This window comes from Falco peregrinus, chromosome 16 (assembly GCF_023634155.1).
Source record: "Falco peregrinus isolate bFalPer1 chromosome 16, bFalPer1.pri, whole genome shotgun sequence".
NCBI classification, from domain to species: Eukaryota; Metazoa; Chordata; class Aves; order Falconiformes; family Falconidae; genus Falco; species Falco peregrinus.
In genome coordinates, this window is record NC_073736.1 from 3,359,706 (window position 1) to 3,379,447 (window position 19,742).

The following is a 19,742-nucleotide window of genomic DNA, read 5'->3' on the forward strand; positions in this document are numbered from 1 at the left end:
TGACACCCACCTACAAGAAGGGTCAAGAAGGAAGATGTGGAGAGCAAAGCCCTACCAGCCCGACCTTGGTGCTGCGGAAGGTCAGGGAGCAGATCACCCCGAGTGCCATCGCACACCACGTACAGGACAGCCAGGGGATCGGGTCCAGACACCATGGGGTTATGAAAGGTGGGTCCTGCTTGGCCAACCTGATCTCCTTCTGTGACAGGTGATCCTACAGCATATGAGGGAAAGGCTGTGGACGGTGCCGACCTGAACTTCAGTAGAGCCGTTGACACTGTTCCCCACAGCATCCTCCTGGGAAAACCCAGCTCAGGGCTTGGAGGGGCACACCGCTTGCAGGGTGGAAGCTGCATGGCCAGAAGGGAGTCACATCCTGCTGGTGCTGGGCACACGGGGTGTCCCCAGGGCTCGGTGCTGGGGCCAGCTCTGTTCAATGTCTTTATCGGAGTGCTCCCTCAGCACGATGCAGATGACACCAAGCTGGGGGGAGCTGATCTGCTGGAGGGCAGGAGGTGCTGCAGAGGGATCTGGGCTGGCCCGATCACCAGCTGGATGAGGTTCAACACGGCTCAGTGCCTGGTCCTGGACGTGGGGCACAACCACGCCACACAGCGCCACAGGCTGGGGGCAGAGCGGCTGGGAAGGGGAAGCTGCCTGGTGGGAAAGGACCTGGGGGTGCTGGTTGGCAGCCGGCTGAACACGAGCCAGCAGCATGCCCAGGTGGCCAACAGCATCCTGGCTTGTAACTGAAATGGTGCGGCCAGCGGGACCAGGGCAGTGATCACCCCCCTGCGCTCGGCACTGGTGAGGCTGCACCTTGAACCCTGGGGTCAGGATTGGGCCCCTCACTCCCAGAGGGGCTGGAGCGTGTCCAGAGCCGGGCAGGGGGCTGGGGAAGGGGCTGGGGCACAAGTGCTCTGAGGAGCGGCTGGGGGAGCTGGGGGGGTGGGGGGGGGTGGGGGTGTCAGCCTAAAGAGGAGGGGGCTCGGGGGGGCCCTCATCCCTCTCTGCAGCCCCCTGGAAGGAGGCTGGAGGCAGGGGCGGGGGTCGGTCTCTTCTCCCAGGTAAGAAGCGACAGGACAAAAGGGAACGGTCTCAGGTTGTGCCAGGGGAGGTTAGATGGGATATTAGGAAAAAATTCTTCCCCCAAAGGGTTCTCCATCTTCGGAACAGGCTGCCCAGGGAGGCGATGGAGTCACTGTCCCTGCGGGTATTTAAAAGATACGTAGATGTGGCACTCGGGGACACGGGTGAGCAGTGGGCTTGGCAGCGCTGGGTTAACAGCTGGACTCCATCTTCAAGGTCTTTTCCAACCTAAACAATTCCGAGATTCTACCTCCTCTGTTTCTGGGGAGAGAAACGCCGCCTGACACATCCCCGTAACCCAGCCGGGAACAGGCGGGTTCCTCGTTCCCAGCCGGCGGCGAGACGCGATGCTGCGGCACAGCGGTGCTGAGCCTCTGCCCTGAGACCTGCGCTCCCCTACTCCTCCTCATCACGTCTGGAAGGAAGGGATGATCAGAAGCGGGTTGCTGGAGCTAAATAAACGTGTGACTGCAAAAACGTCTGCAGAGACACAGGCTGAACGCAAGCGTCTGTTCTCAGACCAAAAAAAAAAAAACTCCTTTAAGGTAAGGGTTAGGTGGAATCCAGCACCCTTTAAGAGATGGCGTTGCTTAATTCCCCGACCTTGGACAAGCGTTTACCCACACGGCTCAGTGACAGACTTCTTTCGTCCACTGTACCATTCCCCACTTGGGAAATCCATTCAAAAGATCAGGAAATACATTTAAAAAGATTTTCTTACAAAGCTCTAAGAGGAAATGGAAAGGTCAAACCCATTGGCCAAGAAATAAATTCTAGCTCCAAATTCTATCAAGATTCCAGGATGCACTTGATTATCTTATCCAGGCTCATCCGTAACACCGCAGCAAGGCAGGGAAGTTTTGTTACCCTGATTTATGGAGGAAACCTTTAAGGTACAGAAACCTTTAAGGTACAGAAACCAGCTATTCACCCAGATTTGTATGGGAGGTCTGGGGCACGGCTGGGACCCGAAACCGAGTGTCACGGGGCCAGGGCTTGTCCCAGTGTGGCTCTAAGGGTACCTGCCTTCCCTAGGCACGGGGCAGTCATATCTAATAAGGGCTTGCACAGACTCCAAACATCCTTACAGCCGCAGTAGCTGCCAAGGAAACCCTTTTACTTTTCCAGGCAAATTAGCGATTCCAGACATCAAACTAGTCAGGAGCCCCAGTATCTTCAAAGCTCACCCATTTTTGAGGATGAGAAAATATTTGGGAAGTTCCCTGCAGCTCCCTGCACATCTGTGATATGATCTGAAGCATTAAAACGGCCCTAACAAAGCCCCGAGGAGCAAAAGCTAAATGCTGCCAGCAAACAAAATCGTAAAGGGTACATGCACCCCCAGGACACCCCTCAGCAGCGCAGCAAGGGACTGGCAAGCCCTGCCCGCGCTCCGGCTAGCGATGCTCCTAGGTAAAGGAAGCAGAACCAGGGAATGTGTTCAGCAGCTGATCTGCGGACGAGGGATCCCAAACCGAGCGTAACCCGGCGCAGCCTGCAGGAAAACAGCCGGCTGAAGGCCAAGGCAGCTCCTGGGGCTGCCTGCTTCCAGAGACGGGTGTCCATTTTGCTGAAAACTCCCTGCACAACAGCAGCTTTCGCTGAAGGGCTGGCTCCTCCTCTCCCCTCCATGTTAGACCTCTTCTATCGATCCATCACAGGCGCTGCTACAGCTACGGACCGGCTCGTGGAGGGCTTGCCGTACAGCAGGATGCTAAACAGTTCCCACTGCTTTAAACCAAAACCCACGCACCATTTCGCATCCCTCTGCAAAGGCGTTTGACCCCAGGAAAACAGCAGCCCTAACCAGTAGGTAGTGCCCAGAGCAGGCAGAGGTTAAACTCCCACTGGGAAGGCACGGTGGATTCCTCCTCGCCAAAGCAAAATCCCAAGGGACAAATGGAGATGAGATCGGATACGTATTAGCATCTCATCAGGAGGAGAAGCTGCCTACCCAGAGCAGCTCAGATGCAGCAGTTTGGAGGTGAAGGATTTAAAAGGACAGAATCCCTCGCAGTGGCAGCTCTCCAGCATCCTCTATCGTGCTGCAGTAAAGGCAAACGAGCTCTCCAGTTCTGTTTTTGCTCCTGATTTAAAGGCAGAGAAGAGAATTCATGCTCAAAGTAGAGGGGAAGCACTTATCCCGCAAGCAGCCTTGTTTAGCAGATATCCCTGCCTACAGGTGTGCTCAGCAAAAGCCCAGCATCGCCTGAATTGATGCACGTGGCAGATGAACCACACGCAAAGGGCACCACGGCACCTGTACTGACCCACAAGTTATCACCCCAGCCCTGCTCACAGCACAGCCGCTGCACCAACCCCAGCAGCTGGGGAGGGTGATCCTCCCCCTGCAGAAATCCAAGAGGCACTGGGAGAAGGCTGTGTGCCCAGACAAGGCAGGACTGGTCCCAGCTATTGGGATGGTGGCACTCAGGCAGCACCGCCACAGCTGAACTGGTCTCACCATCAGAAAAAAGCATTGCCTACGGTAACGTTTTCAAGATGTAGATTTTCTAAACCCCTTGAGCAGTACATGATATTTAGGCACCTTCGGTCCCCCCCGGGAACAGAGTTCATCGACATCCATTTGATCAAGCTCTGCATGCTGTATCTCAAACAGCTGTTTCAAAAGCCACATTTTTTTGTGTTTAAGGGATAAACATCCATTAAATCCGAGCAATTATCTCCTCCTCTGAAGGCCACGGACTCCGCTCCATACGGGAGACAACACTCCCGACGACCCAGGGTTCTGCCTACAGCAGCGGAGAGGAGAGGTTCCTTAAACTGCTGGTTTCCAGAGTGAAGCTGCATCCCGGGAAGAGAAGAATTTAAATATATCTCCCAAGCAGCCTGGAAATGTAGAAGCCTTGAGACAGTCATCTGGGAAAGGGGCAGCTTCTTTCCCTGCTCTGCAAATGGTATGGAGACACGTCTAAGGACATTGGCACTGGTATCAAAGCATCCTTCCTCTGTTAGCTCCACCTCCCCTTAGCATCTACTTTCCTCAAAAAAAAGGCAGAAAAAGGATAGGAAAAAAAGCTGGTAAAATGGCAAAACGATCCTGTTTGACGTGCAGAGCCAAGGCATGCAATGAGGTCACTGCATGGAGGAAGATTTTTAACCGAGACTTGGTTCTCTTTGCTGCTCCAGTCCAGATCCTGAACACAAACTGGGCACAGGGTTTGCTATTCCCTCCACCCCAGCCGCCTCTACTTACAACATTTATGGAAATGAGGGTGTTTTAACCCAGGATCGTCTCCCGTCGTACTGATGCTGCATTGCGGAGATAAGAGTTATAATAGTTGCAAACATGGCTGGAGGAGGACGTCGCTCTCTTTGAGAAAAATCAATGCACTAAATGACACTACGGTTCTTTCCTCACCTTGTTTTATGGAAATTAGAAAACGCAAAGACAAAATGCACAATGAAGTCCTCTCACATACTATTTATAAAGTTTGATTAGAAAAAAATCAGTAAAACTACATACTTCAAGGTCACAAAAGAAAAAAGAAACTGTGATGAGTTTTATCCATTTTGAAGCAATGATAGGGCAACTAGAGTTTTGCAGGTGGAAAGCTGGAGAAGAGACGTTAAAACAACCTGGCAAAAACATTTTATGGACTGAAGAACAAAAGTAGTTTTGCTGAGAAAAATTGCCACAACACTCCAGCTACTCCAAACCGTTTGTTTTAGAGGCTGGGTGGTGGAAGCAGGTCTTTATGCTTTATTCTATTGCAACCAAACTGAAACACGGCCCTTGGTAAGCTCCAGTTAAGACCAACTGCCTGAGCAGGACCCTTTGCCCTGCACAGGCTTTGCTCAAGCATCCCTGGTCCCCAGGAACTGTTTCTCAATCTGTGAAACACAAGCAGCTTCTAAAGACCTTCTCACCCGAGCCAACGTACACGGCACCCCGCCGGTGGCCAGCCAGCCCCTCCAAGCCCACGCACCCCCATCAACTGCTGTCTTATCCAGAGGAAAACCATCCCAGCTACACCCCCGGAGCAGCTTTATCTCCAAACACACTCAGCAGTGAACACGCAGCCGGGATGGGTGAATTCCCGAGGACATAACAGGGATATCCGATATCTTGGCTATAATCACTCTGATGTACAACTCTAAATACAAAATTCCCATCCTATCCTCCCAGGGCTGGAAGGATTTTGGGAGCCTTAAAGAACAAACTAGGAGAACGTGGAGGGCTCTAGCGAGGTTCTGCACATTTCCAAAGGGACAAACCCACACTTAGATGAGGAATAAAAAAGCCAGAAAAAAGAGCATTTTGCTACTGCATTATGTATCTGAAACAAAAGCAAGATTGTTGTGGGGATTGTGAGACCAGCCAGAAGACAAATATGCAGCAGCTCCGTTGCGGACTGACTGCTTAAAGAAAATTTTGTTGCTCACCACCAGAGAAGAACAGAAACTTGAAACAAACACATTCTGAAAGGCAAGAGAGAACCGTAAGCAATCAGTTTGACTTTCTCAGAGGCTATGTTGAGAACAAGAGTAATTGCAGGAGCCAGGATCATTAGAACTTTCTATCCCTGGGTTACCAGTGAGAGTCCTTACACCATCTTTCAGCTGCAAATTAGATTTTTTTTTTTGCACATGCAGAAAACCTGCTCTTCCTCCTCTGCACGGAGCAAAGCCCAGCTGTGAAGGTTTAAGCGTCAGGGCACAGCAGTGGTCGGGCTGTGTGAGCAGGGGCCGGGAGCCATCCGCTCCGGGGTCCATGGTACTGCCGTGAGCTTGCAGAAGAGCACGAGAAGCGTCCCAGGCCACTCACACAAGCCAGCAACAACCTCCCCTCCACCCAAAGGGAAGGACTGTAAGGAGTCACTTCAGGTATCAGAAGCCACCCATAAAAACTCCCCCCTTTTCAGCATTAATCTTTTGTTTTGTTATCGAAAGGTGCAACACATCACCTCAAAATTTACCATATGCTGAACGGTAATGCTAAGCCCCAAAATTTATACACAGGCAGTTTCAACAGGCAAAAAAAACCCCTAAACACACGCTGTTGTCACTGGCTGAGTATTAATCAACACTGAGGTAATCAGGGTCCCCCCCCTTCCCCATCAGGCTGGGGGTACCAGCTGCAACACTCTCCACCCAGCCCCCTTCCCCACAAGCCTGCTAGGAGGGAAGGACAGCTGCATTATATAAAATTAAATGAATCTACCTAGGGGAGTATTGAATTAAAACTGCTAGTAGCAGTATTGAGTGTTACTCTGGGAAGTTGAGGGCTGCTCCTCCAGCGCCAGAGCCTGCCTCTCCCCTCTAGGGTTCAAAAGATGCGTAGGCAGGAGCCAGCACCTTGTTTTTGTACAGCACACCACCGAGACAGACAGACACGAGCTGGGTACGCTACCTGAGATCCTCTGCTGCTCCTGAGAAAAGTCAATGCCTTCGCCGATGGAACTCATGATTTTCTCAATCTGAAAATAAAAAACAAAACAAAACAAACAAAACACAAAAAGCACACGCTACGTTATTCTGAAAGCCTCAGGGAAAGTTAAAGGCGGCCCCGGGATTTCACCTGCCATACGACTGCCAAAGAAATCCAGGAAAGGATGTTAAGAAACCTCTGACCCAAGCAAGGTACCCTTAACACCTTCCCTGGAAAAATCTTCCTAAGGATGGATGGATGGAGGATCCCTCAGGAGGGATGCGCAGAGGCTGGGACTGCCCAGAGCCTTCCCTTCCATAACCTGCCAGCGCCTGAAAATACACAGCTCCCACATAAACCATCCCTCTGGAGCCCAAAAATAGGGAGAAGAAAAGCACCCCCAAACTCCTCAGCTCCCTGTGTCCCCACATGCAGCCCCACCTCCACCAGCAGCGATGCCTGAGGAACGCGGCTCACGGGCTCTTTCACAGCACGCAGAGAGCAAGCTGGGCTTGGTTTGGCTGGTTTATTTGTTTTTAAACCATCACATTTCCCAATCCTGTGCTCCTCACCGCTTCCACCGAGCGCGGAGATGCTTAGAAAGAGTTTGGAAGTAGATCAAGTTTGCAAAAGCAGCAACATGACGGGGGCAAACGCCTTCCCAACCCAGGAGAGGGAGCTAAAGACAGTTCCATCCCCTGATTTAAGCAATTCACACTCAAGGCAAACCTCATGCAATTAAAAAAAAAAAAATTATTATTTTTCATCTACTGCCTGAGATGGTGTCTTTTCAAGTCCACTGAAGAGCTGCATATAAGTGACTGCATTTGCCACCAAAAAAAAAAAAAATAATAATACAAGTTGTAATTTTGGTACGACTTACAAGGTATTTTCTTAAATGAGAATAGAAACTTTTCAAAAACAATTCTTGAGCAGAATTTGTAAATCAAGGCTTTCTAATGCAATGCTGCAGAGGGAAAACTGACAGTGATAACTACTAGGTTAATTCTGTTAAGATAAAAGACCTGAGAAATTGCACCTTGGTTAGTTAATCGAGAGTTTTCAGTAATCTAAAGCACTAAAGCTCACGATTTTCCAAAGAGCACTTAAGAGGCTCTGGTTGCTTACCCCAGCCTTGAATCTATAACCAAGGAGAAATTTTAAAAATAAATAAAATAAATAAAGAGCCCCCAGTGAGAGATTCCCGAACAGAAATCTCCCACGAAAAAATTCCTACGAGGCACTTCCGAGCGGCTGCTGCTGAATACAAAGTCAATACATCAACTGGCAACAGAGACTGGGGAGAGGAAATCAACCCTTACACAACTTTTTTTTTTTTTTCTCCTTCCTTCTGCCCCCTGGTCTTTTAAGGATAGATTTGTGGAAGGAGTCCAAGTTTTCCTGGACCACATCCCGCTGCTGCCTTTGCACTGCCTGCATCCCAGCTGCGGGAGCTCCCAAAAGTGCCCAGCCCGCAAGAGGGGTCCTGGAAATGCCACGAGGGGCTGGGGGTTTGACATCCATTCCAAAGCCATGGCAGCTTGAAGCTGAGTTCCACGGGGGAGGGTGTTGGGTTTTGGTTTTGGGTTTTTTTTCTTTTTTTAGTGAAACAAAAAGTCTTAAAAGGCTCCTGCCAAGGCAGATCTCCAATGAAGTCCTTCCTGCTCGCGGGGAGCAGGCTGGCGGTGCACTGGGAGCAGTAAATCTCACCAGGGAGAAGGCATTCATGCGATGTACAGAGGCGTCGTTAAAGGATATCGATCCTCTGCCCCTAGAAAACCAGGAGGATGAGCACTTGTACTGGGCTTGAAATATAAAGCTAGCTTGCTTTGAAGACCAAAAAAATTTCATCAGATTTTAGATTACTGAATAAATCCAAATAAATTACTAAATAAATACAAAATAGATTACTGAAAAAATTTATCAGATTTCAAACGTGTATGGAAGAAAAGGGATGTATGTTCTGAAAAGAAATTTGGGTTAAAGGAAGGAGTTTGAAGTCCCTGGACACCAGGTTCCTGCTACCAGCACGCTGCCCTGCAGCACAAAAAGGCAAAAGCAATTGTTGTGCCGGGCACAACCAGAATTTGAACGTGAAAAGCAATTGTTGTGCCGAACACAACCAGAATTTGAACGTGACCTTTGCTGAAAGAGCTGGGAGATACCTGACCCTAACGCCTGAGCAACACCGGGATCTCCATCTGGCTGCCGGAGCCATGCAGGTCTCTGACAAAGGCCAGACGCCACCAAATGCTGGGACAAGGGTTAATAGAGTCACTAACAGGGTGGAGGATAAGTGATCAGATCCCTTGTTTCGTAGGAGGGTAAAAAATGACAAAGGAGGATGGATGCGACAGCCTAGGACATGAAAGCTTTTCCTTACGGAAATCACTGAGAACTTTAATCAAACCCCCCAAGCTAGCCGTATAAGAAATAGGATTTTGTGGTGTAAGCTCAAGTTTAAAAAGCTGCACTGAAAAAAGATGAGGCCAAGTAAAAGGCAAAAACATCCCGAGCTCAAGCGGACAGAGGCAGCCCTTATATGACAAAAATCCAAGGCAGCCAGGGTGGTTCATTTGGCAACTGCTGACATCACTCGCCGTTGCTTCAGATAAAAATTGCACGGCTAGTCATCGTGTCATCTGATCGTGCTATTTAGAATCCCTGTGGCTGAATAAGGAAGCCCCAGAAATACAGCTTGGAGAACTGCAAGAAAAAGTTGGGGTTTTTTGTCAGCTAACCTCAAGCTCTTGTGTAAAGGAGCAGCTCTGCAGTATCAGCAACAGAAGTGTAAGATCAGCTAAACTCGAACCAGTTAAGAGGAAAAAACCTGAATTTAAAGTCTGCCTTGCGATGCTGAGTATTTCTTCTACCCCAATTATGCTTTTCAAGTGTCTCCCTCCGTTGGAGGCGGCTGTGGCAGTCACCTTCACTCCATCAGCCCCGCTCCCCCCCGCAGGCTGGGTTTAGAGCTTTCCCCGTTCTCATTAGCCACGACAGAGCCTGAAGGACGCGTGAGCGATGCAGCAGCTTTGCTCAAGCCTGTAGACAATGCGAATTAACTGAGGACTAGCAATTGCCTCGTATTTCTCAGCAGAGGTTGCCGATTTACACAAGAGCTTCAGGCACATCTTTGCCAGGTATCATTTCGGCAAGAAGCACCCGCTTTACCTGCTTTTGCCCCTCCGAAACAGCAAACGCTCCCCAGCAAAGCCTTAAAATTTCACCGTGCCCTTATGCATCATCGGTACGGAAAGGCCACGCAAGACTGGAGGGAAATACTTGGATGGTGCAAAATAAAAAGCCTCATTTCCAAATAAGCCCAAGGGCTTCGGGTGCTGACTGTTTTATTCCCTTCCATAAGCAGGCACCGAACCCGAGCTGCGGCAGGATTTCTGGGACACTGCCACAACCCTGAGGGCTCGCTGCAGAATTTGGGTCTGGAGGTCAATTCAGTTCAAGCTCCAGAAGTTTAATGGCACGAAGCTTTGAAGATTTATGTCGATTAGCTTCATTACAAGACTTATTTCTAAGCTGGAGCCGCTCTTGTACCTACGACTGTCTGGGATCTTTATCTGAGAGATGTTTACTTCAGTGGATCTTGAAGCCTGGGAGGTTCTTCAGTCTCATGGGATCATTTGGAGCAAGAATCACTTGGTCCCAGCCAAGCTTTCATTATAACCAGTCACCGAGGGGTGGTGGTGGGGAATAAAATAGGTGGGGAGGGAGGGAAGAAAGGAGGCGAGGAGAAAAGCTGTTTGTTCAAGCAGCCCCAGCTCCCTCCAGTCCCTCCCAGCAGCAGAGGAGGCCAAGCGCTTTGCAGATCTCTTACGCTGTGCTGGGACCCGGCTCTGGAGACGCGCGGGGGCTGCTGCCGGCGCTGCTGGGAAAGGCAGAGAGCACAAGAGCATGTTTCGGTGGCAGGTTCAAAGCCCACATCTGCAGCCCCTCTTTGGTCAGAGCTACAACTCTGACCGCTATTTGGCAAGAGCCAGGTAAGCTCCCTCCCATCAGATGCTCGTTACAAAAAAATCCTATTTATTTCCCAGCACTTTTTGCATCCGAAGAGCCAGCGTTCCGCCCGCCCCCACTGCACTCCATGCTTGGATGCCCTCTTCCACCCTTACCCACTTGGACTTTCGCTCTTTCATCCTGCATTATGAAAGAAGAGAAAGTTTTAACTTCGTTTTAAGAAAGGTCAGCTCCTCTGCTGCGGTTCTGGCTGGGAAGCAGCAATGCCAGCTGCAGAACTACGGCCCTAGAGAGGATGGCGCAGGATAAAAGGACTCTCCCCCACCTTTCCGCTTCCTCTAAATGTAGAAAAAGGTTTTCAAAACCCAACTTCTCCCCCCTGCACCGAGGTGACAGGTGCTCAAAAGCTGCAGACAAGAGAACGTGAATGCAGATGGCGACTCGCTCCGCTCCTGATGGGCTGGATGAGTTCCGCTGCCCAGGGCAGGGCGCCACGGTCTGACACTGTGAAAAATTCGCTTCCTTCCCCGCATCCCTTTTCCATGGCTGGATTCAAACTGCAAATGAACTCTGAGTGCCAGGCTGAGTTCACTCATTCCCATCGCACTGCCCTCCCTCGATACAAGAGGGACGTGATGCGTTTTGGGTTCCGAGCCCGGCCCCGACAACTCTGCAGGCAAAACGCCGCGGTGAGGACCCGCAGGTGCTTCTTCAGCGCTAACACACCCGCGCACTTTTCCTCAAAAGCAGGGAATTGCCTTGTGCTATATAAACCCGGAATGAAATAATCACGTGGCGAAGGATTACCTTTCCCAACCCGTGCTTTGCTAACCGTCGGGGTGAGCCGGAGGCGGTCACGGTTATGCACAGTCAAAACTGGATGACAATTAATGCAAAGGGAAATCCTGCTTCATGCCCTCGGCTCTCTACGAAAAGAAAGCATTCTCCCAAGTCACACACCAACTCAAACACCGGGTTGTTGCTGATTTAACCGTTCAGAGGTCGCAAAGGTAAGAACGCAGGGAAAGGACACAAACCTAAAGAGGGGGTGAATGCTTTTAAGCATCCCTGTCCTCCACAAGCGGTCCTCAGCTGCACTCTAGAGCACCAAGATGGGGCTGGAAGAGAAGATACCTTGAAAATAGCCTACCCTACAGTTTTTTAGGCTGTTCTTTCCCAGTGGTTAATTATTAAAATACAAAAATACCATGTTTAAATATAGCGCTGCTGTTCAGACTTGGTTATAGCCTGAACACTCAGTTCCGATTTGTTTTGGCTTAACCTGGTTTTTTCCACTGAAGCACCAAGCGTCCATCTCTGAACAGGTTGAGGGGTGGGTTTGGGGTAGGTTTTTAATTATTTTTTTAATTTATTTTCACACCCACAGAAGTAAAATTGCAAAATAGTTTTGCCTCCCAAATTAACGCAATTGTATCCGTTACTCCTGATCCAGATGGGTAGCAACTCCACGCTATATTTTGGCCAACGATCCCTGAATTCCTACCAGGAAAGGAAACAAATTACGGCAGAGCTGAAATACCCTGGGAGAAGGAAAGGCTGCAAGGATGGGAGACTGTTCTCCATCAAACACCAAAACCAGGGATGCGACGGGAAGGAGTTATAAAGCTCTCACCAGGATTGAAGCACACCAGTTTATTTTCACATCTGCCTACATTTTGCTGAAAAATAAAAATACCCCGAAACAAGGAGCTGGGTGCGGCCGGGAGTCATCGCTGGGCTGGGGAAGTGGTGAGCTCTTCCATGCAGGCAGGCAGCCACAAAAACATAGCAACTGGCAATTTACTCCAAAACAGAACTTTATCTTAAAACAAACTACCCTGAGCGCCTGAGTTCTGATTAATGGCAAAAAAGGTATTTGTTTGGAGAAGGACAGCAAAAGCCAAGCCAGCTCGGAGGACACGCTGGATGCTGAGGTTTGCCCTGCTGGCAAGACAGGACCTTTCGACACCGGAGTCCTGCAGAGTAACTCCCCACCTCACAGCGCTCCCGGCAGAAGCCTCACGGCTTTCTACACGAGCAGGATGCAAACCAGCTCCTCTCCTGCAATACCCCCCTGCACCATCAGCAGGGGACCCAGAGATGGGCAGGTCCTGCATCCTCCGTGAAGCCTGTGGTGCCAGGCACCCAAGCCACCAAGAACCCTCCTCCTGGAGACCCTGCAGTGACACCGATCTGCAGACAGCCCTGCCGTGCTTGCTTCCACTCCCCTGCCCTGACAGCCGTGTAGCCGTGGGCTCCATATAAATCTCTCCAATTTTTCCTTCCCCAGAGCCAACGCTGAAAGTTCGGAGCCAGCAAGTCCATTGAGAGATACAGAGGACGATTAAACAAGTCCTGGGGTCTTTTATCTCCAAAATAAAAGACAGCTTCATGCAAGAGGAGCTGTCTGCAGCAACTCATTTGCATGCAGGGAAAGGAAGCTTCATTCAGAAAGCACAAAAAACTGAGCAACACTCCATTAGAGGGACACTCACCCAGGTTTCACTCACCCAGGTTTCAGGGGCATCTTTACCATACTGCAGCTTGCTGGGGCTTGGTAAAACCTCACCTAGGGATGAAAAGCCCTTACATTTACCATCAATATAAACGCACAAGTTTTGTTCTCAGCCTCTGCATGCAGCATCAGTGATTCCCAAGGACAGAGCAAGGTCGTCCTGAGAGAAGAAAAAAAAATAAATATATACACTCGCATGCCAGCGTTCAGATGACCAGATATTGTCGAGAGCTACAGCTGTCCCTACCCCAGAAGGTTTATAAGCAGAGTTTCCCCCTCTCTCCATCCCCTTCAAGAACAAAAGGTGGGCAGAGCATCCAGCTGCTTCGGACAATGATCTGCATTGCTCTTCTGCAGCTCCACAAGCACGACACCCCACATCCCCAACCAAGCTCTGGGCTCCAGGCCCCACAAAACAGCTCTGTTTAGACAAAATGCCTGCTTCCTCACTTCCAAATTAAGGCAGCCAGCCAGGAGGGGAGGTTTGCATGTGTGGAGGAGGTTGGAAGTGTGCCTCAGACACCAGGCTACGTCCACCAGCCTTCCCATGCAGTGCGCGCTCTTTCCAGCACGCACAAACACAAGCGCTTTTGCAGGAAGCTTATTTTTGAAAAACCAAATATTACCATTAAAATCCAGATACGCCTTGATATAAAAAGGAGATATAAAAGGAGAGCCCCTTTTGGGCTTTTATCCTGGGAAAGTAGCTCGTGGAGTTAACTCAGGTGCACCGAAGAAACAGCTCCAATGAAGTGTTTTCTCCTTAAATCACTGTAACAACTCCAGACTTGTTAAATCGGGTAGGAACAGAATGAGATGTAACAGATCGTTTTATTCTATTGCTCTTCGGAGGCTCCTCACTGCTGCATCAGCCCCTGATAGCTGGGCAGCCTGAACGGGGAACCCCATGGTACCATCTAAGCACGATTTAGAGTTTAGGTGTCCCTGTGCACGTGCACATATGTATATGCACACACATCCAACTGCAGCATGTTGCTTCTGGGAACCAAACCAGCAGAAAGTAACTTTGGTTGGGTTTTTTTTTGGTCCCCCTTGGGTGAACTGTTGAACCACGGAAAGCACCTCAAAGGTGACAGCAGCATCCCCAGCTCTGTGACACGGGGGGACTGTCAGCTTGCGTCATCACCAAGAGCGCCTGGGGACGATGTAACGGGGTTTTTCTCCTCAAAAACTCTCCTGCTTGGTGCTTCCTGGGGTTACCTTCCCTTCTGATACAATTTCTGGTACTAGGCACCATTGCCCATCTTCTTCTGCAAGAGCAAGGGAAAACCTGAGCGGGGTCAATGCCTTCTGCTCCCTCTGTGGCTCCTTCCCAAACTGGCAGCTTAGAAATCGCCAGTCCAGAAAATCAGTCCAGAAGCCGGATCACAAGGAAGACACGCTATAGCATGCCTGCACATGCGTCAAAGAAACAGAAACGCTAAGCAGTAAAGTTTATAATTAAATAAAAACATACAGAAACAAATGGCACGCTATCTACCATATGTACGATATTAGTGCATTATAATGACACCCTGCAGCATAAGCATAATTACGAATATATCAGGATTCCCATTATAAATCCTTATTATTAAGGAGTTCATAACCTATTGTACAAACTCGCCTGGGGCTAGAGCTCGGCAGACAAGATAGCAGTTCCAGCAGCATAATTTATTCTTGAAAGCTACTTACAAAGTTTGGTTTAAAGGTTATCAGTATTTTAAATTTCTGCAATTCTGCAAAGTGTCAAGGGTTAGGACTTCATTATTTCTAAGCTTCTACAACAGAGGGATGGGGCAGATTTGATTTAAAACTCTAAAAAAACACCAAAAAAACCTACCAGACAAGCTGCTTCTACAGTTTCAAAACCCCTTTGAGCACAACACCCCCAACGACAAAGTGACCAGGCTCATTACAGCTTAAGGGGTTAGCTCTAAAAAGCAGGGGAGAACAATAAGGGCACCTTGGGTCAACGGGTGATGCTGAGGACACGCAGAACACCTCTGTCAGATCCTTCCATTTTGTACCGATACCACTGTAACACACCCCAAAACCAGCAAAGGTAAAAGCAACCAGGAGCTGTATGGCTGCTGGAGAAAGAGGATGGCTCCTGCACACAAAGCCTGACTCTCAACCTTCGGGATCGTAGTTGAAAGTTTGTGTCAGTTCGGAGGAGACTCCAGCCGAACGCGAGATGCTGCTAGCTGTTTCTGTTTTACGGATTTCCTAGTAAACAGCAGCAAGTTATTTTGGGGTTGCTGGGAGGAAAAAGCAAGCAGAGCTATTTAATCACCATTTAGAATTTTCTTTTCTAATTGCTAATGTGTGAAATCATCTCTCAGGAGATGCGGGCTACGGTCCGGAGGGGACGGAAGAGGTCAGCACAAGCAAATGACTCAGGCAGCGATTGCAAAACGGGACCAAAGACCAGCACCATGTGCAAGAGCAACGGACTGAATGAAGAAACAGCTTTAACTAGCCTTTTTGAGCATCTCAAAACTAATATCCAATTTACACCACAACCTCCCATAACTGGCAATAATACTTCTACATTTTCGAAGCTTCTCGGTGCAGCGATAATTGCACTGGCCCAACTCCTCCTGCTTCTCATTTCAAGTCTAGGAAACACACGGCGAAAAGACACCTCAGGCAGCCTTCCCCAGAGCGCCATACCGAAATGAAGTCCACTACATCCGACATGCTGCTTCGCATTTATTAGCTGCATCTGTAAGCACTTGCTGCTCTTCCAGCCCACAGCCCAGCAAAGCGAGGCACAGCGAGCACCCCGGGGCGCCCGCTGAACTCCCTGCGGCTTCCAAGGGTTTTGCAGATCTGCAATAATTAAGGTTTGACATGACAATAGCACAGATAACAACAGAGGGGCCAAAGCCAACAGAAAAGGCGGCAGCTTTTCTAAAAGCCAACACGATGCAGGCTCGAAAGACCACTGTGATTAGGGCGCTCGCAGGCAGTGGGCAAGCCAAGAAGATGCTGCGTGCAGACGTTCAGCCGGGAGACAATATAGCAGGTGCTGTTTCAACAAGCAGTTAGGTCCAGCCTGCTTCCCAGTTTATCCTGCTGGTGGAAGAGACAAGCCAGCTAAGGCATTTTCCCCAGAAAAGGCTTTGGTTAATAGATACCTGACATTACTAACTGATACTGCATCCCTGAGGGTGGAAGCAAGGCTGCTCAGACCCTCGGAGCAGAGGGATGGCTGGATCGCAGCATCCACCTGAAAGGGACGGAGTTGCAAATGTTAAGAGCAGGAGGAAGAGGATCTGGGACAATACCTGCTGGCTCCTTAGCGCCACTGTAGTCCTGAGAAATTTGGACGTGGGCCATGAATCTCATTTCTAGATTGGTGACAGCACATAAACCATTTCTGGTTTGGTTTATGGTGCTTCAGCTGACTGTCTCGACATCGCTATCCCGTAGAGCAGAAGCCTCGTATTTCATCGCTCAATATATTCTGCGTATACAAAAGCTACCAGCCTGTGTTATGAGCTCAGCATAACAAATACCAAAGGCCTGGAAAAGATAATGCTCAATTTATTAAATCAAAGCTAAACTACAAAAGCCAGCCAGTTGTTCGAGGCACATTTCAACACTTGAAGTTCAGAGTTCCCATTCTCTAGCCTCCTCCAGCAGCGCGTGCTTTCCACGCACAACGCAAGGACTCATGAAATGTGTTATTTATTTCAAGACGTTCTGCAACTGGTCAGTAGTGATAAAGGCACACATTTTTCTGGCTTCATATGGTCTCCGAGAAACTCATTTCGATCAGGCTCAGGGACTGGTGCTTCACGCCACCCTCCACTCTGTGTTTCTGTACAAATCCCCGAATTACAAATCTGAACACATACCGACAGGAAAGGTACTTCGGGTATAAATTTGTATTTCACAACCGGTGTGTGGTGGATCTGCAGTTTCAGAGCCCTCCAAACATTCCTTGTTGACACACGCCCAGTAAAATTCCACATGAACACGACAAGACAGCCTGTCAAACGTGACAATGCATCTGCTCGTAAGAGCGAGACTGCTGGACTCCGTTCATACTCGCATCCTCACACAAAGCCAAAAATGACGTCAGGCTCTCGGTGCAAAGGTTTTCTCCAGCTTGTAGGGTACAACACAGCATGGTGGAGACTTGAGATAGAGCTCCAGAAACATTCTTTTAAAAAATAAAAGCTTCTGAAGTACTGCAAGACATGATGTAAAGTGGAAGAGAACATAATGAAAGACTGAATTTAGTAAGGACACTGAAGCCAGACATTTCTGTTCCTGAAAAAAAAAAACCAAAAGTGTCCCAAAACCACTAATGATCACAAGATGGTTACATAACTAAAATATCCATCAGAGCAGGAATAATTTGCATAGAAGAATCAAAAGCTTCCAATTCAGAAATACTGAGTTAATGCACTTGAAAAGTTAACACGTAGCAGCAGCGGACTGAAATCGTGATATTATTCTAGCACACTGGATGCACACAGACTAATTTAGATCTGTCTTCAGCCTGTAATTGGTGACCCTATAAATAAGGGGAGAAAGAAATCATTGTGCATTTAGATCTGTATCGAGGGCACTTTCACAAATCCTTCTGAAGCGTGGATGGAAGCCTCCTTCCCCGCACAGGCATGGTAAGACGCAACGTCGCATCGTATTTTGCAAACCTGCTTTTGGGAAAAGCCACCCCTGACACCTGTCCAGTTTCAGATGAATTGATATGATTCAAAGAGCTGGCAAATATAATTCTTCAAGCTAAACAAAGAAATAAGCTACACTTGTCCTTACATTCGCCTTTCAGACCAGAACACCAACCAATTTTACCTATAAAACTGGTAAATGGACGTAAATTGGCTTGGATCTGCTTAGTTCGGCATCGGTTTATAATTTTAACAGGCTGGCCATTTGCAATAGGGACAAAGCAAACCTGTATCACGGAAAGACAAAAGCTTTCACTTCAAAAAGTTAATCAGGATGGAGGAAATCTCACCGCTGGGGGCAAAGGGAAAAGAGTTTTGACACAAGGGATGATGTAAGAATTCCTGACCTTAGCACAGGAAAAACAAGAGGAAACATTGGGATCTGGAGATAATAGAATAATCAGCCCTGATTTGATTAAAATCCTGATGGACATGCTTGTTTAGTATAGCAGAAATCAGAACAAGAACACCGACCACATTGCTGCTTTTCCCTTAAACAAATAAAATCATTAAACATTTCGAACAGACCAAGGGAAAACTGGAATGAGAGCTTAGAAACGAGGGTCAGCTCTTGGAAAAGCACGCCGAGCACACCTCCCTGAGAAGGGGCAGGAGCCAAACCCAGGGCAAGGGAACTGTGAAGATTTAAACACCTGAACCAAAATAACCATTTCCTAAAGGCTGCTGGCAAGCAAGGAAGGAGCCTTGTGACCCACGTGGCTGGGATGTCCTCGGACCATGCAGGACCATGCAAAGGCACAGGATGAAGCCAGTGATGCCACCCGTGGCCAGCCCATGTGCCGTAGGTGGCATGGACACGGAGAGGCTGAACATGCGGTCTTCTCAACTGTGTTTTTCACTCCAAACACCACTATTTCGATCTACAGCTCGGGCCACTGGGGAGCCTGACGGCAGGTAAGCTGCAGGAGCTTGTCAGAACAAAACCCACTGGGCTTTTACAAGATGCAGTTTCACCAGGCACAAAAATAGCAGCTCTCCCCCTGAATAACAAGGGAAATATTTGCATTTTCTTTCAAAGCCAGCTCACAGCTCTGAATTTCAACTTCTGGGCTTCTTTTAAGCCAATGGCAGGTTTTGCATCAAGAGCTTTCTTTTAAAGTTTCACATTGCAATGCAAATGTTCTTAATCCTCAACTGTAAGCCTGTAATTAAGGCACTAATTCCGCTAGGTACTTAAGCACCCAAGCAGTCCTGACAAGGTTAATGGAGCTCAAGTATTTAAAGGCACCCCAACAGCAGCCACAACCCCGAAGGACTTGCTCCCCATCTCTTCAAAACCTCTGATGGAAGGCAAGGAGAGATGTGCCACTTGCTCCTGGCACCCACCCTTCTGTGACATTAAGACCCCCAAAATGGCCCAGCGACAGGTGAAACATCACATCCAGAGTTACTGCCAAGGGGAGAGAAATCCTTCCGCAGCAACAGTGAAACACGGAGCAGCCCCACGATTATTCACAGCGGATGATGGTTGTCCAGCACCATAATTAGCTACAGAATATTCATTAATTCTTCAACTAATTCACTTGGGGGGTTGGGGAGAAATGCAAAATGGTAGACTGTGTATCTCCTTTTTTCTAAATAAAGCTAAAGTGCATGTTTTATTCAGTTCCCCAAGTTTCTTTTGAAGGAGGTTTAATCTCTTCCTAGAAGAGCTGAAGCCAGAACACAAAGCAGCCACCTCATTTTGTGAAATTGATGCTGGAACCTCTCAGCCCAACGTTCATTACAAATTCAGCATTGGAGCCACTTACTTGATAGCAGACAGCTGGAAGCAGAGGATTAAGGAATGTCAGGAGCCAGGTCTGAGGCCAATTCTCAGTAGCCTGCCTCCTCCTCTGCCCCTCAACGCTTAACACATCATTTCTCTTACCATCAGCAACCCCCCGAGAAGAACAGCCAACTCCAACAGCACCCTGCTTCCACTCCAGACATCCCTGCTCAGTCTGGTGACGCTGGATTGCACGGACGAGTCTCCTGGATCATATGTGCATCAAAACCAACCACACCGAAATCCTCAAAAATCCACCCCCCACCCCCTACCCTGGAGTGG

The 19,742-nt window shown here is 48.8% G+C and overlaps 1 protein-coding gene across 9 annotated transcripts in view; it reads right to left on the minus strand.

The window, feature by feature from the left end:
• Nucleotides 1–19,742, minus strand: part of ANKS1A (ankyrin repeat and sterile alpha motif domain containing 1A) — a 112,547-nt gene that overhangs the window by 34,702 nt on the left and 58,103 nt on the right. For 5 of the 9 annotated variants that reach the window (XM_055819618.1, XM_055819617.1, XM_055819615.1 and 2 more), the window contains 2 exons: nucleotides 10,314–10,361; nucleotides 6,464–6,530 (listed from right to left, as the gene is read on the minus strand). The exons of 1 other annotated variant lie outside the window; for it this stretch is intronic. In XM_055819618.1, the coding sequence (XP_055675593.1) occupies nucleotides 6,464–6,530; nucleotides 10,314–10,361 (115 nt within the window). The remainder of the gene's footprint in view (nucleotides 1–6,463; nucleotides 6,531–10,313; nucleotides 10,362–19,742) is intronic. 3 more of the 9 variants (XM_055819622.1, XM_055819623.1, XM_055819616.1) reach the window with 1 other exon arrangement.